Raw genomic sequence first — 15,478 nt, 5'->3', positions numbered from 1 at the left:
CAGCCTCAGTCAGCCCTCGGGGCGAGTGGGGGGCTGCTCTTCCAGGACCCTCCTGGGGGGTGTGGGTAGTGGTGTCAGCACATCGCGGCTGCAGCGGGAGGGGCCGCCAGGACTCGCTGGGACTGGACCACGTGCCTGCTGGCCCGGGCCCCTGACGGGGACCCAGAGCAGAGGACCGTGGCTGTCCCTGGGGCCTGGGTCCCACCTGTGGCCTCCGGGCATCCACGGGGCGTCAGATCCACCTGTGGACGCTGACCGCCCGCCCTGACCCTCCTCGCCGGCCCCTCCGTTTCCTGTTCAGTCTCATCCCCTGTAGGCTCCCCGGGTGACCCGCCGCGACCTCACGCGTGTCTCTTTCTCGCTGCAGTGTCCTCGTGTGACCAGGAGCAGCAGTCAGCCCTGGAGGAGGCCAGACAGCCCAAGAACGACAACGTGGTCATCCCCGAGTGCGCCCACGGCGGCCTCTACAAGCCGGTGCAGTGCCACCCCTCCACGGGCTACTGCTGGTGCGTCCTGGTGGACACCGGCCGCCCCATCCCGGGCACATCCACCAGGTAAGTCTCCGTGGGGCCGGGAGACCCCGGAATGCAGAGCCCCCATGGTTCCCACCCGCTGCAGATGCAATGCCCGTGCCCCGGACCTCACCCCACTTCTCAGTGCGGAGTTAACGCCGGTGCCGGCAGGAGCCCATCTCCCTGACGTCACCAGGAGCTGGCGATGCCAGCGATGGCACGAGGGTGTTGAAGACAGACTTTTTAGGCAATTTTGCTCCTATCTGTATTCACGCAGGCTGGAAGTTTGAAAAATGGCTCTGGTATCCAGGCTGGGGTGGGCACCTAGAATGTATCATCTATCACCTCAGCTTCTTTTGTCCCCGGTGTTGGCAAAGGGAACCTCGCATTTCACAGGAACCGATTGCCCAGGACAACTCTCTGTAGTCCAGAGATACCTGTCTCCCGAAATTGCCACTGAAAAAGAAAGAGAGTACTGAGGTCAGGGGCAACAGTAGTTACTCAGGGTCTGAAATACAAACCAACCCATTCATTCATGTTTTGTGCGAGTCCGAGCAAAGAAAGTCTTTTTTTTTTTTTTTTTTTTTTTTTTTTTTGCGTACATGGGCCTCTCACTGCTGTGGCCTCTCCCGTTGCGGAGCACAGGCTCCGGACGCACAGGCTCAGCGGCCATGGCTCACGGGCCCAGCCGCTCCGCGGCATGTGGGAACCTCCCGGACCGGGGCACGAACCCGTGTCCCCTGCATCGGCAGGCGGACTCTCAACCACTGCGCCACCAGGGAAGCCCAAAGCAAGTCATTTTATAATAGCACTGGGAGAAGACCTGATATTTGTTCCTGGAAATAGTGTGAACAAGTGAAAGGATGTTTTTGCGACTCTTGGTCATATGAATTGACCTTTGGTTTTTCAGAGATTGGTATAAAAGTAGTTTACAGGTAAAGGACACTATTACCTCTCACGTGTGATCCAGTTTAAGCCCTGGTTCCCTCTGCAGCACTGAGGCATGAGCACCTTGATGCCTCCTAAGATACTTTCCCCAATTTCTCAAGGGTGACCATGGTGCGTGTAGAAGGGGAAATGCACCCATGTAGCTTCTGGGAGCTGGAAGGACAGGTAACCAGCTGACTTTTCCTCATGAGAAAGTCCAGCCACACCCCATCTGGCTCATTTGGGAGACCAGGCTCCTTGGGGATGGGAACCCCAGGCCCCGGCCGCCCTGGACCTCGACGGGGTGTCCAGGCCAGAGACTGAGGTTCCCTCTGTGGGTGGTCGTAGGAGATTGTTTCAAACATAAAGAGAACATAAATCTTCCCAGGGTTTTGTGTGAGAAATTGCTTTGCTCATTCCTGAATGCATCTGTATGTAGGGAGTGATCTTTTCTAAGAAACCTTTCTTGGGAAATGACATTTCCATTACTTCAAACTCAGGCTTGTGGACCCCAGGCCCAGCTGCAGGGGCGCTCAGAACGATCTCATAGCTCCGGCCAGCAAAAGTCCTCACGCTGTCAGAGCCAGGCTCCGCAGACTGGCTCAGATGCTGAGATCCGCTTTATCACGTTGTCCCTGTAGAACCTATAAACATTTTTATCTTACAGTCAGACGAGAAACACAAGAAGCCCTCCTCCCTCCTGTCCGTCCTGATTTCATTCTGTCCAGACTTTTTTGGAACAGAGTACCAAGTTCTCATTTTCCCTATTTTTTGTATAGGAGGGAGGGACTCCGTCTTCTTTGAGTTTCAAGAAACAGACTTAAATTAGACCCAGGGGAGGAGACCCTCAGACTCGAGCTGTACTTTTCTCTCATTCGTTCATTCCTCTGTTCATCCTCTCCGATGCTGACTGTCATGACCCCGACACCATCAGAACTGAGGCTAGTAGCGAGGGGGGTGTCAGAACCCTCACGTTTTCCTCAGGGCTCCGTCCATCGAGGCTGAGCTGTCCTTACGGCCCACCAGTCTTAAACGTGGCCGCACCCAGTGCTCTCGGGGACAGAGACTCCGATTATTTCCGCGGTTAATGGACGTGCTTTTCATGAGCCGTTATTGTTCTCCCTGCTCTGCATCTTCAGCACACAAGCATGCTCTGGCCTGATTCCTGTCCTGGCTTCTAGAAGCACCACACGGCCGTGACGACATAATATGGCTTTTCTGACAGCAAGAAAGGCCTTCCCCATAGACCCTCGGTGGGCCTCCCCTCGCTCTAACTGGCCAGAATGTCACCCTCCGACCAGGCTACCTCCCGTCAGGGAGGGCCCTGGGCCCCGTCATTCAGCACCCAGGCATGGACGGGGCCACCCCCTGGGCCCCCGAGGCCACACGGAGCAGGTTCTACGTGTGGCAGAGTTTACACAGAAGGGATACGATCTCTTAAAGCTCCGAGAAACACTCCCCTCCCTGCCACCCAGAGGTTCCCTTTTTATTCACTAAACGTTTGAAATCCCTCAATGTTGCAGGTGCCGCTCTAGGGGCTGGGGGATTCCGGGAACAAAGCGGACAGAGCCCTGTGCCTCCATGGAGCTTATGTTCCGTGGGGGGAGAGGGACACAGAGCAAACCGCAGAAGCAGAAAAGCTGAACGTGAGGTCATACGCCGGCTTGTGACAGCTGCACTGGAGGACGACACACAGGAAATAGGGAACGGAGGGGCAGCTTCAGCTGGATGGCCGGGGGCTCCCAAAATGCTGAGGTCGGATGCAGGTCCAGAAGGATCTGGGGAGCAAGCCGATGATGTCTGCAGGGGGCAGTCCAGACGGAGGGGGGAATGTGGCCCCCGACAGCGTAGGTCCCAGAGCTAGAATCTAGTTACGTTTTGGTCAAAAGGGAGGATGTATCGATTAGGAAACTCTTCACTTCTGTTAGTGGTAAACCTGACAAATAGGCATAAACAGGGAGGGACTATGTAATCTAAGGAAGGGGTGCAGAGATGGAAGGAGTTCCTTTCAATGGATGCTGTGACTTGGTGATGTCACTGAGGACATAGGGTCTCCCAAGTCTTTCCTCTGACATCCTCATGTGTTGCCTTTGCCCTTGGACAGACTCCCCTCATGGTCACAAGATGGCTTCAGGGATCCAGGCATCTCATTCAGGCACCACATGCTCAGAGGACACACAGCCCATCTCTGTCTTTCTTAGGAACCAAACAACCTTTCTAAAAGTCCCCTAGCTGACTTAAGTCATGGATTATTGGCCATAATTGGATCATATGACTACAGCTAAACCCATCACTGGCAAGAAAAATGGAATTGGTTTAAACAGATTTCTACGTGGATACTGGGAAATCAGCCAAAATCGTCAAGTTTAAGGCATATCTTATGAGATGCGGGCCGGCGTCACCAGCCCTCACTTACCCCCGCTTCTGCTGTGATTGAGTAGCAACGTCACAGAAAGTCTTCTGCTTTTTGTTTACATACTTTCTGGTGCATAAATGCTATTTTCTTGCGATTTTTCTGAAATAAGCCGTTCCAGGGAGATGCTTTATAGTTTTGATTTATATTTGGGTAGACAGTTCAAGTCCCCCCCCACAATCCTTCTCTATATTTTCTGATGGGGAAGCATAATTTAAAAATCCAAGAACAGTGAGATGACATAAATATAAAATGCATCCTCATTAGAAGCTAATCCTCCTTTCCTGTGTCATCAGGAAAGGTAATTACAAAGCACACGTTTCGATACAGGCTTGTGCCAAAGACAACGCACAGAGGCAGCAGCTACGGGGCAGAATTTCTAGGTGGGCTGGTCGTCAGGTAGAAACATGAGCTGGACCGCGTGCTGATGCATCTGCTGGTCTCCCTGCCTTTTTGAGTCAAAACTGACATCTTAGCCAAGGTATTCAGAGCCCCTGCAGGCCGGAGCCCAGGCCACGCGTGGTGGGACAGGACCTGGGAGGAGGGGGGCAGGTTCCAGCCTGGTCGCTAATTCATAGAGGGGAGAGCTGGCGTGAGCTATCGGGTTAAGCGTGGATCAGGCTGACCGCCAGCTACTTCATTAGCGCCCAGAACGGAGGGATTTCTCTTTCACTTTCTTGTTGGCCAATGAGGGTTTGTCCACCTGCCACCAGGCTGCAGGCTGCTCTGACCTGGCACGAGGATCCCGTTCCCAGCCTGTGGAGCCCACGCGGCTTGCTGGCCGTGTGAGCATGAAATCGAATTTCTCCCTGGCAGAGAGCCTGGTATCTGATGGGCAACCAGACGATTAAGAGATGTGCTTTTTTATCTTATACAAATAAGTTAAAATAAACACTATTGGAAAGGATGCTGACAGATGTCAGCACAATTTAAATGGCTTTATCTTCAAAGGCACTGATTCTGTTTCTCGAGATTGTCATTTCCGCAAGTCACAGTATTCCTTACAAGGAGCAGAATGTTGCCATTTAAACGTACATTTTTGTATCAACGTCAGTGCTGGGATTCTTGAGACATCTACAGCCCAGATATGGAGCAAAACCGGGATGATCACGCAGTAAGGTTAATTTCCAGGCGGCTTCGCAGATTCAGGATGGCGTTGGCAGTTTTGTGGTGTCTTATCACCACGTGGGGGTACCGGCGTTGACTCCACGCCTTTGACAGGCTGTACACAGAGCTCATACTAACGGTCCAACTTCTTACCGTGACAGAACAGCCGGTGGCTGACGTTCTCACAGATCAAGCATCCCAGGGGTGGCTGGGCCGTCCGGCCTCCCCGGGAGCCCCATCCCTAGTTGTACCTGCTTGCTTAGGAGCTGGGACTTCGCTTGTTCTTTCACAGCTCACATTTCCCGGGCTGCTGGCTGTGAAGGTGTCAGCTGTAGCGTGGGTACCATTTCCAACCTCCCCAGCCCCATGGACGCTGATCTAGAGTCTGAAACGAGGAGTTTTCAGTCCTGAGCATGTGCTCCGTTTCCCCAGATTTAACAAGCGTGAGTAGCAACGAGCTCTTAGCCGTCTCTCCGTTACCTGGCTTCTCTCCCGAATGTTCCCCTAGGGAATTTCTGGCTCCTTACCTACCTGTCTCAGTCCCAGGTGGGAGAGGAGACACCAGGTGGGTAAGAGGTCCCTTCACCCCCGTTCATTCCTGTGACCGTGGTTCCAATGCCATCTGCACTGAACCCCACTGCATTTCAAAAGGATATGAGTTAATGGCTTTTGGCGAAAATGTGATAGCTTAACTGTTAGCCGGAGTGTGTCAGGGACTCTTTAATTTCAAAAACAACATTTCAAAAAGGCATATTAAGTTTGTGTGAGTGGGGTGTTACGTTTTCTGGTATCAAAGAGGCTATTCAGGATGTGAGTGGCTGGAGGAGCTCGTGGTGCCCTGGCAGTGTTTCAACCGCGCTGGACCCGACCCTCCAAGACCGGCCCCGACTCCCCGGGCGCCAGGGAGGGATGCTGAGAAAGGATCCCTTCAGCGAGAAATTTCATTCTTTTATTTTCTCGCGTGGGAAAGCACGAAATAATGAAAAATAAGAATCAGAAACGATCCCTATGAAGTAAACATGATCTCGTATCTCTTTCTGAGAGAGTGAAAAGGAAACGGGCAGCGAGAGAGGGTGAGGCCTCAAGGGGACGTCGTTCATACCCTGGGAATCAGCAGCCCCCGGGCCTGACCGTCCCTCCTGCGCCCGCCCCCGACCGGCTCTTGACTGTCGTTCCCATTTTCCAAGAATCCTTCCTGACCCCTGAGACTGCATTAAGAGCCCTAAGGGCAGGTTCTCACAGCTGCCAGGCCTGCTACTGAATTGCCGACGTCCCCATAAGACTGGGCGCTTCCCCCCAGGGGATGTGCATCTCCCTGTGTCTCCCACCAGAGGGGCAGGTGCTGGGCGTCTCTCCACGTATCCCGCCCAAGAGGCTTTATAAAGAGCCTTGAAGGAGGCTCCGCTGGGCAAGCTGTCCACCTGGGCCTGGATCTGGAGCCCAGCCGGCAGATCCATCCAGAATTGCTGTCAATACTGGTATCCCCGAAGTGAAGTAGCCGCAGGCGCCCGGCCCCGCCTGCTCAGATACCAAGGGCCACCCCGTTCCTGTTGACTCCGCGGGCCCAGAACATACTCTTTATTTTATTTTATTTTATTTTATTTTTTTGCGGTACACGGGCCTCTCACTGTTGTGGCCTCTCCCGTTGCGGAGCGCAGGCTCCGGACGCACAGGCTCAGCGGCCATGGCTCACGGGCCCAGCCGCTCCACGGCACGTGGGATCTTCCCGGACCAGGGCACGAACGCGTGTCCCCTGCATCGGCAGGCAGACTCTCAACCACTGCGCCACCAGGGAAGCCCCTCAGAACATACTCTTTATTCTTTGAACCCTGAGACAACCTTTTGTAGCTTCGGGAGTTAGATTTTGAATTCGTTGGTCTTTGAGTAATGTAGCAGTCAAGAATTCTGAGGTCCTCTCTGAGACTTTGCACTCTTTCCCGGGGGCTGTGACCCTGCCCTCACGTACTGCTTGTGCTTGCATTTCCCCTCCTCAGCCCCTCCCCCCACGCTGAACCGTATCAAGATCCCGTCCTAGGCAGGGGCGTTCGGCAGCCACTCTACAGGTTGTGTTTCAGAAACTGGATGGAGGGACAGAGCCCTGTGCGTCCTGCTGCTTCCTACTGACTGTGAAGAACGTACTAAATTGCCACAAAGGTCACCAAAGGTCCCACATCCCGAGCACCGTAACGTGAGGGAGAGATGCCCCGTGTGTCCCGGGGACCGAGGAAGCCTGCGGTGTGGACACTCGGGTGTGGAAGGCAGCGCCCATCACGATGTCTCTAACTGGCTCTTCTCTCTTCCCTTCCCCTCCTCCTAGGTACGAGCAGCCGAAATGTGACAACACGGCCAGGGCTCATCCGACCAAAACAAGGGATTTGTACAGAGGCCGCCAGCTGCAGGGTGAGTGGAACGGCGGGTTCGGTCGGATGCGCCAGCGGCCGCTTCGAGTCTTCTTGCAGATTCAGGATGAGGAAGGATCTCAAGCGAATTTAGTTGCGAAGAATGATTTCAAAGTAACAGAGGCAGTGAGTTTAACCTTACGATTATTGAAAATACATTCCCAGAAATGTTTCATGGCTGTTCTCTTTCATCAGAAAGCCCGTAAGTGTTTGTGATACACCAAAAATGATGATTCCAACAGTTAAACCTCAAGCCCCGCCTGGACCCAGCGTCTTCCAGGAATTTATGTGAGGTTGAACTTGGTCGTGTGGCGTGAGCCCCGCGCCGGCCGACCCCCGCCGGGTTGCAGTTATCTGATGAGATCGCAGGGTAGGGACATGACTCCCGCATCGTGGCGGTTTCAGCGGCATCGGTGGGATGTGGCAAAGCTTGCGGTTATCTGATGAGATCGCAGGGTAGGGACGTGACTCCCGCATCGTGGCGGTTTCAGCGGCCTTGGTGGGATGCGGCAAAGCTTGCGGTTATCTGATGAGATCGCAGGGTAGGGACGTGACTCCTTCATCGTGGCGGTTTCAGCGGCATTGGCGGGAGGCGGCAAAGCTTGCGGTTATCTGATGAGATCGCAGGGTAGGGACGTGACTTCCGCATCGTGGCAGTCTCAGCGGCATTGGTGGGACGCGGCAGAGCTGGTGGCTATTTGGCTGCATTTCCATCCTCTTTCTTTCTTTTAAATGCCTCCAGATTGTGTCCACGTAGCCACAGCCTCAGAGACCATGAAAACCATTCTCTAACGTCTTTCTTCTAGCGCGAGTGGTGGATCTTGGTCTTACACAGAGTCTGGATAATTTCCTGTTTAGAAAAATTCTGTGGTCCTTGCATGATTTGTACTGTCAATGATAAAGAGGGTTTTACAGTCCGAAAGGTGAAGATGTTTCTCTGCTGTGAGCAGAGGTAGAGAAGACTAGAGGGTCACCCGTCCACCTCCGTATCCCCCCAGCCATACCTGGAACGAAGGCACTGGACACAGAGGAAGCGGAGAAGGCAGGACCTGGTCTGGGGGCGGGGGGAGCAGAGCACAGCCATGCTGCCAAAACCACTCTGCCGCCCCATGCTTGTTCTGAGACATTTGTCGTGGGTCTTCCGCTGTTTCCCCTCTCCGCACCTTCCTTTCGATGCAGGTGGAGGAATCTCTGACGTTGTTGTGATCATCGCACGATGTCTCTCTGTGTGCGTGGTCAGTGGGGTTTATGTCCATGAATCAGGCTGCTTTCTGGATCCTGGAGCTCCCCGAGTGGTGTCCTCCAGTCAGAAGGGCGCTCTCTCCCTCCCTTGTCTGGTACAATCTCTTGCCTCTGCAGTCAGGTTTTAACACCGGTGGACAATAGTTTTCTTAACAGGGAAGAATGAATTTAGCATATGCTTGGTCCATGGCAAGACCCCAGTGAATGTTTGCTCCTTTTAGCTAGTCTTAGCCGTGCCGCAGGAACTTCAGGCTCTGTTCTTTGTCTCTGAGGTTCCAAGACTCTCGATTTTTTTTTAAAGATGTTTTTGATGTGGACCATTTTAAAGTCTTTACTGAATTTGTTCCACTATTGCTTCTGTTTTCTGTTTTGGGTTTTTGGCCACGAGGCAGGTGGGATCTTAGCTCCCCGACCAGGGGTCGAACCTGCACCCCCTGCATTGGAAGGCGAAGTCAACCACTGTTCCCTCAATTTTTTTTTTTTGATAATCCAAAACTGCATTACTTCTAAATGGAGCTGCATGTGGTTTTTGCACATATAACATGAATGTCATCAATGAATGTGCGGTCAGGCTCTGCTCGTCACTAGTTAGAGATGCTACGACAGACAGAACACAGCCCATCCCATCTCCTCTTGGTGGGTGTGCTTGGCTAGGAAGGAATGTGTGTTCATGGTGGAATCCAGTACGTGGAACCCTGGGCTGGGACTCAGGATTTGAAGGCTGCAGTGGTCACTCATCTTCTGGGAAGCGCTGACCCTGGATATTGAGAAGTACCATGTGACATCACTCCTGGCTCGTCTGGGAGTCAGATGGGCCATTTAGAGAAAGAGCATCTGGCACTTCAGGGAAAACCGTGTGAAGAGGTGCACCGCAGAGCTACAGAAACCGCACCCCGTCGGAGAGGAGGTCGGTCAGGCTGAGCACAAAGGTGCCCTTTCCTTCCCCCACCTTCAGAGAAGCCCAAGTCCCCAGGCACGATAACCATCTTCCACAAGCTCGGTAAAGGTCAGCTTGTTTTGCAATTGTAGATGTTTGGGAGTGTACCGTTCATGACCACTTAATCATTTTGCTTTTTTGGAGATAATTATCCTTATTAAGGAAAAACAAGTAGGTCTTAAAATAACTCCTGGATCGAGGCTGTTCTTATGGAGAGGAGAAAACAATTTCCAGAATAACACAGCACCGTGGTGGGTAGGCAGACACTTGTTAAGTCACGTGCCAATGCGTTTTCTTCTAAAAAGGGATGGTTTTCATTTTAAGCAGTTTTTCTAAGTTTCGGCCAATAAGGGTCCTTTATTTTTCAAGCCAGGCTGATACTATCCTCACACACAATTCACCTTTTCGGGGCTTTGTTGATTGCCAGATGTTTATGTACATGCTGTGTACGAGAGTGCACAGATTCCCCGGCTCACACTAACTGAGGGAAAATGAGCATTTAATCTTCGGAGGCATTAAAAAGCATTTAATCTTTTACTCCACGGACAGATCAAGCCCCAGCCTGAGGGGTCGCTTCCTGAGAAATGGGTCATGATTTTGGCTCTCGAAGATTCTTCGTTTCTTCTGTAACTTTCCTCACACGACTCATACCAAGGCGTCAGACCACACTTTCTCCCTCTGCAAACCTGCCCTGCCTCATTTTGCACTGGCATCTCTTAATCTCAGCGGCTTTGGAACCAACCTATGTGCCCTGCTCCCAGGCCTGCCCGTCTCTTCCTTCATCCCCTTCCGCCTTCTCTTGTCTCAGCTGCAGGGCTCCTCACAGCTACGGGGAGTCTCCGTCGCCAGGACCTTGCCCATCACCCCCTTCTGCACCTTCCCCGGTCCTCCGTGCACCCTGCAGGACCCGGCTTCTTGGGGAGGCTACCCCTGACTGACGCCAACCGTGTGTGCTCCCACTGCAGCCAGGGAACCTGATGCTGCTTTGCAGGTGTTGAGTTACAGGCTCCACCCTGTGTGCCACGTGGTTCTCCTGAGAGATGGGCTGACCCCTGGGACGCGCACCAGCCAGCACAGCAAGGGGCACACAGGAGGCCCTGGACACCTGGAAAAGAGTTTGCGAATTAAGGGCACTAGGCAGGGTTTCTTTTCCTATCCTGAGCCTTTCTGACTCTTCTGTATTGAGTGATAACTGGTAGACTTAGATTTACCTAGTGGTTTTCCTGACTTAAAGGGCACAGAGCATGAGTCTTCAACGAGTGGGATTTCTGTGTGGGAAGAGGATGACCTGATAGACAGAGTTCATTGTTCTGATTTGACGTCAGGGTGCTCTCTGACCAGGAGAAGGAGGGAGAGCCCACCCTGTTCTCGCTCCTTGGTGGAGAGCCTTGCACACCCACGTGTGGCAGCTAAAGGCCACGGGAGGCCACACATGTGACCGTTGCAGAGATGAGATGCAGGCAGAGGCCACAGCGGATGGAGATGTGCCTGCACTTGGCGCCCAGAGAGCAGCCCATCCGCAGACCTGGGTCCCCCATCCCCGTAGAGGAACTGGTTCTGGAGGGAGCTGGTGGGAAAGATTGATGAGGGAGAGATTCTTACAAGTAAAGTCAAAATAAGTAAGCTTTATGGCTTAGAGTTTATGACCTCCTCTAACCGGTACCGGTCAGATGATCTGTGTCTTTACACTTAAATACATTTTTTTGTCCGATTGTCATTCTGGGGTGCGATTCTAGCAGGATCAACAGGCTTTCAGTCTCCTCTGGGCTTTTGCTTCATTTAGTCTCTTCCGATGGAGCAGTCACTGGTTTTGTTAGTCCTCAGTTACAGTGCAACACAATCAAATACTTGTAGGCATTTGATAAGGAAGAACCCAAAGAGAGGAGGGCAGGTAGAAAGAGTTCTGAGAGCAGGTGAGTCCACAGGGAGAAACCTCATTCCCTACTCCTAGCCCTTCTTTCCTCCATCAATTTTGGGGGAAGCTCTGATGTCCTCCTGGGGCTTCAGAGTGTTAGTGGTATAGCCCCAGGACCAACAAGAGGGTGGTGAAAAGTGTCTGAGGTTTTCTGGTACCAGAAAATGGCCTCCTTACTTTACTCCTTCATCCCCCAAACCAGAGCCATCAACTGTCCCCTGCCCCACAAATCTCCTCTATGCTGGCACCCAGATCTGCCACGTGTGTTTATTTTGATTAAACAGCCCCGCCCATAGCATCTCCGGCAGCTCTGTGGACCTCACAGCAATCAACAGCGGTCAAAGCCCCCTCCCTAACCTAAAAGCCCCTCTGAGGGAGAGTTAAGCCACCACACAGAGCCTTTTGAAGTCAACAGCCATGAAAATCTCTTTTCTCAGGGCCTTAGTGATTGCAGGCACACTAGGGTCTTTGATTCCATTAGAAGCCCTCAAAGCGCCACCCGGATTTTCCAAGCAATATTTTAGCACAACTCTAAATGTTTTCAGAATTAATTATGATTTCCTGAGGCAGCATAAAATGATCCTTACGTTGCCCGAAGATACTTTCCCAGAGGTAATTAGACCCTGAACCTGGCATCTGTGCCGAGGACTGCATGGCACTCAGGGACCGGTGTTTACTCTCCTCCAAAGTGGCCTGGGCCTTTGAGGATCTTTCAAAGATAATAGGAGATGTCAGTATTTCACCCGTTAGAAGTGTCAGCGTCTGTGGTTCCGTGTCACATCAGGTGCTGGCTTCACAGACAGTAATGCTTTGAGCTGGGCTGGGAGCACGCTCTCTGGGGACCCCCCATGTGCTCTGCACCCGCAGCGAGCTCCTCACACCCCCAGCTGGGAGAGGCTTCCTGGTACCTGTCTCCCAGCACGAAGCCTCGCGGAGGTGAGGACAGGTGTGCTGTGTGTCGGAGAGGGTTTTAAACAGCGTTTTGCTCTGAAGAGCTGTCTGATGACTTATAGCTAAACATCATTGCTGGTTCACTCGGTGTCCAAGTGTGGGTTGGATTCCGGCGTGGAAGGGACTGTTCTACAGTGCTTGGGACAGGGACTGAGCTCTGTTATTTTATTTTTCGACTGGTGAGCTTGGTGATTAAGTATGAAATTTAAACTATAAATCTGTACCTGAATAAGATGACTAATCCTCTAGAAGAAAACTGCATTTTGTAGAAAGCACGACAAAGAAAGGGACCGTTAAATCCAGTTTCCCCGAGGACAGGATGTTACAAGTAGAAACTCAGTTAAAAGCACATGTGTAATTTCCATCCTAGAGACCCATAAGACAGGAATCCAGGAACAAGGGAAGCCAGGGGAGTCCAGGGTTTGGGAACATGCAGTATCCTGCAGGGGTGTCCTGAGACGTGGGCTCTGTCTCAGATATCACAGAGAATCACTCACAAGGACCTGGGAAAAGCCTGATCAGACACGAGGGAACATGTGTGAAACAAATCCTTTATTTGGTACTTAGCTGTTTCTTTAAAAAAAAAAAGTCGATAAGGTGCTAGCATGTGCAGAGGCATCCAGAAGACGAGAACTAAAATGTAACCGTTGTACTTGGCAGAAGCCTTAGGTTTTTATTAGAATATTTAGTTCAGTTGATATTTTTCTCCATTTTTAAGAGAATAGGAGAAATTGGAGAAGGCTTGGAGGAGATCATGGGAATTACTCATTCGCAAGAAAGTAAGAACAAATAAAGGCAAGTTGAGGAAACAAAGGCTATTTTTTTTTCTTAACATGAAGAGGAAAGAAAAATAAAGGTCAACTGAAAATGTTAAGTGACTTACGAAAAGGCGTGGGGCGCTTCTTCCATTTATTAAGGCTGAGCTGAATGGAGAAAAGTGAGTGTTGAGGTTATTTCCTGAGTTTTCTGAATGAGCCCAAGAGGAGCATCCTTACCCTTTAGGATGTACCTGCACGGGGAGCTGAGAAGTCTAAACTCATGGAAGTCTTCGGTATTAGGTAGAAATGTGCTTTAAAGGGGGCAGGAGAAGGGAGAGACCATCTGTTTCCTTCATACTCTCTCAAGTGAAATCTACAAGTCGAATTCACTAAAAACAATTTAGCACTTGTCCTGTGCCCACAGCTGGTGGGCAGCCTGCTCTTTTCAGCTTCGTATTCTCTCTCTTTGTTGCCGGCGGCACTGACTCCCTCCAGCCAAGTTCCCAGACAGGCGCTGAGCGGATTTCTGATCCCTCATCCACACCCGCAGCAGAAGCCTCTTAGGAGGCGCGGGCCGGCCAGGCGTCCATCCTGACGGTAACGGCTGTCACTGCCAGATGAAGTTGAAGCTTGGATGAGGCCGTCGCGCTTCACCCTCACCCCTTGCCTCTTCTCCCCGCCGTGGAACCCACATCTCAGCCCAGCCACTCGTCTGCTCCAGAAAAGGGATGCGTGCGTCCAGAGGCCCAGTTCTCTCTCAGTGACTGGCCCTTCATAACCGTCGGCCTTGTTGGAAAGTTCTTTGCATTTTCTGCATCTTTGTTCCCTTCACTGTAAATGCGCTGTCTTCCCAGTCTTTTCTCAGCACACGTAACCATTCCTGATTTGGCCTTGATCTTGGATAGGCTGTGGGCTCCGAGGTTACAGCCCGCGATCTGCAGACCCCCCAGGCCTGGTGGGCACACGGGCCCGAAAGAAAGTGTTCCCTGGTCCCTCCTCATCACCGAACGAAGCGGTTCAGACCCCGTCTGTTGCCCTCGTGCTGTCTGTACTCCAGCCCTTTGCTGAATCGTTCTCATCGGTCCCATTATCCTCCTGGTTATGCCGTGTTTTAAATCCAGAACTGGTCTGAACCCTGCAACCGCACTTACCTTCTCTGTTGTGTCTTCCTGTTGTTAACTTAGGATTCCTTCTTTATAAACTCAAGCCTATGGAGCAGCTGGCCCAAGGCCAGATGCTTTGGGGGACGCAGAGCTCCTCAAAACCCAGTGCCAATCCCCTCCGGAGGAGAAGATCGCAGTTTTATGATCCCAGGACTGGTGCTCTTAAACAAGACAGCAACACTGTAACAGTTAGAAAAATCAGGGAGATGGAGACTGGTGCACAAGGAAAGTTTCCCCTTCTATCTGAAAACGTCATGTTACCATTCTTAAACCTCTTTTCCAGATTTTGTGCCAACGTCAGGACTACTTGCCCGCCCCCTAGATAGCACTTTTTGGGTTAGGACTCTCTTGGCCGTCTGCGGTCACCCCAACGCTGCACAGTCCTGGGGAGTGAGAGTTAAAAATCACTCCTGCAGAAATTCTGAAGGGAATGGAGACAGGCAAAATCCCATTATCTGGGTTGGATATTGGCCAGAGCACTGGGGTTATTACTCTTAGAATAGACGCAGGACTAATGAAAATGGCCCAGTGATGGTAGAAATTGAGTTCTATTCTTCTTGATAACTTAATTCCCTGCGAATTTAATTGGACCAGCCAAGACCACAGGGCTCGAATACATAAGCCGTGTGTTGGGCTGTTGGACACTCCCCAGTGACCAATGATGGTGGAAACTCCTCAAAACCTGGTTTATAATGAATACCAGCAGTCCATGGAAACTTCTAGAATGTTTTCACTGACAGGATGATTTAATTTTTTTCTTCGCTCTCTTCTGACTTGTCAAATCGAGAACAATTTTTCAGAAAGGTCAAGGGTTTCTCCCTCTGAGGGAAAAAGATAAATTGACTGCGCTTTGGCTGTTAATTAACTTTTAGAAATTCCTGAGACAAACTGTTCAAGAGTGATTTCCAGCAGAAGAGTTTGGGGTTATGAGCTCTCATCCCACTTACCCGTCTTTTCTCTGTGCTTTTGCTTATTGAGTTAGTTAACTTATTTAAGATGTATATTGTCCTTATTTACAGAGAACCTGAGGCACCTCCCTCTGTTCAGAGTCAGACATCCCAGAATCTGACAATTGATGCAGAACGGTATTGTCATCAGAGATTCCTTAAATTCAGGAAGTGTCAGATTTCTGATTTTTAAAAAATCTCCTGAGA

General features: G+C 51.4%; 1 protein-coding gene across 5 annotated transcripts in view; it reads left to right on the top strand.

Annotated features, from left to right (window-relative positions):
• The window catches only part of SMOC2 (SPARC related modular calcium binding 2), a 155,441-nt gene that overhangs the window by 104,249 nt on the left and 35,714 nt on the right, over positions 1–15,478 (top strand). For all 5 annotated transcript variants that reach the window (XM_033403971.2, XM_033403970.2, XM_004278851.3 and 2 more), the window contains 2 exons: positions 368–554; positions 7,277–7,359. In XM_033403971.2, coding sequence (XP_033259862.1) covers positions 368–554; positions 7,277–7,359 — 270 coding nt within the window. The remainder of the gene's footprint in view (positions 1–367; positions 555–7,276; positions 7,360–15,478) is intronic.

Source organism: Orcinus orca, chromosome 12, assembly GCF_937001465.1.
Source record: "Orcinus orca chromosome 12, mOrcOrc1.1, whole genome shotgun sequence".
Classification (NCBI taxonomy): domain Eukaryota; kingdom Metazoa; phylum Chordata; class Mammalia; order Artiodactyla; family Delphinidae; genus Orcinus; species Orcinus orca.
Note: the sequence above shows the minus strand (reverse complement) of the source record. Positions and strands in the feature narration are given on the sequence as shown.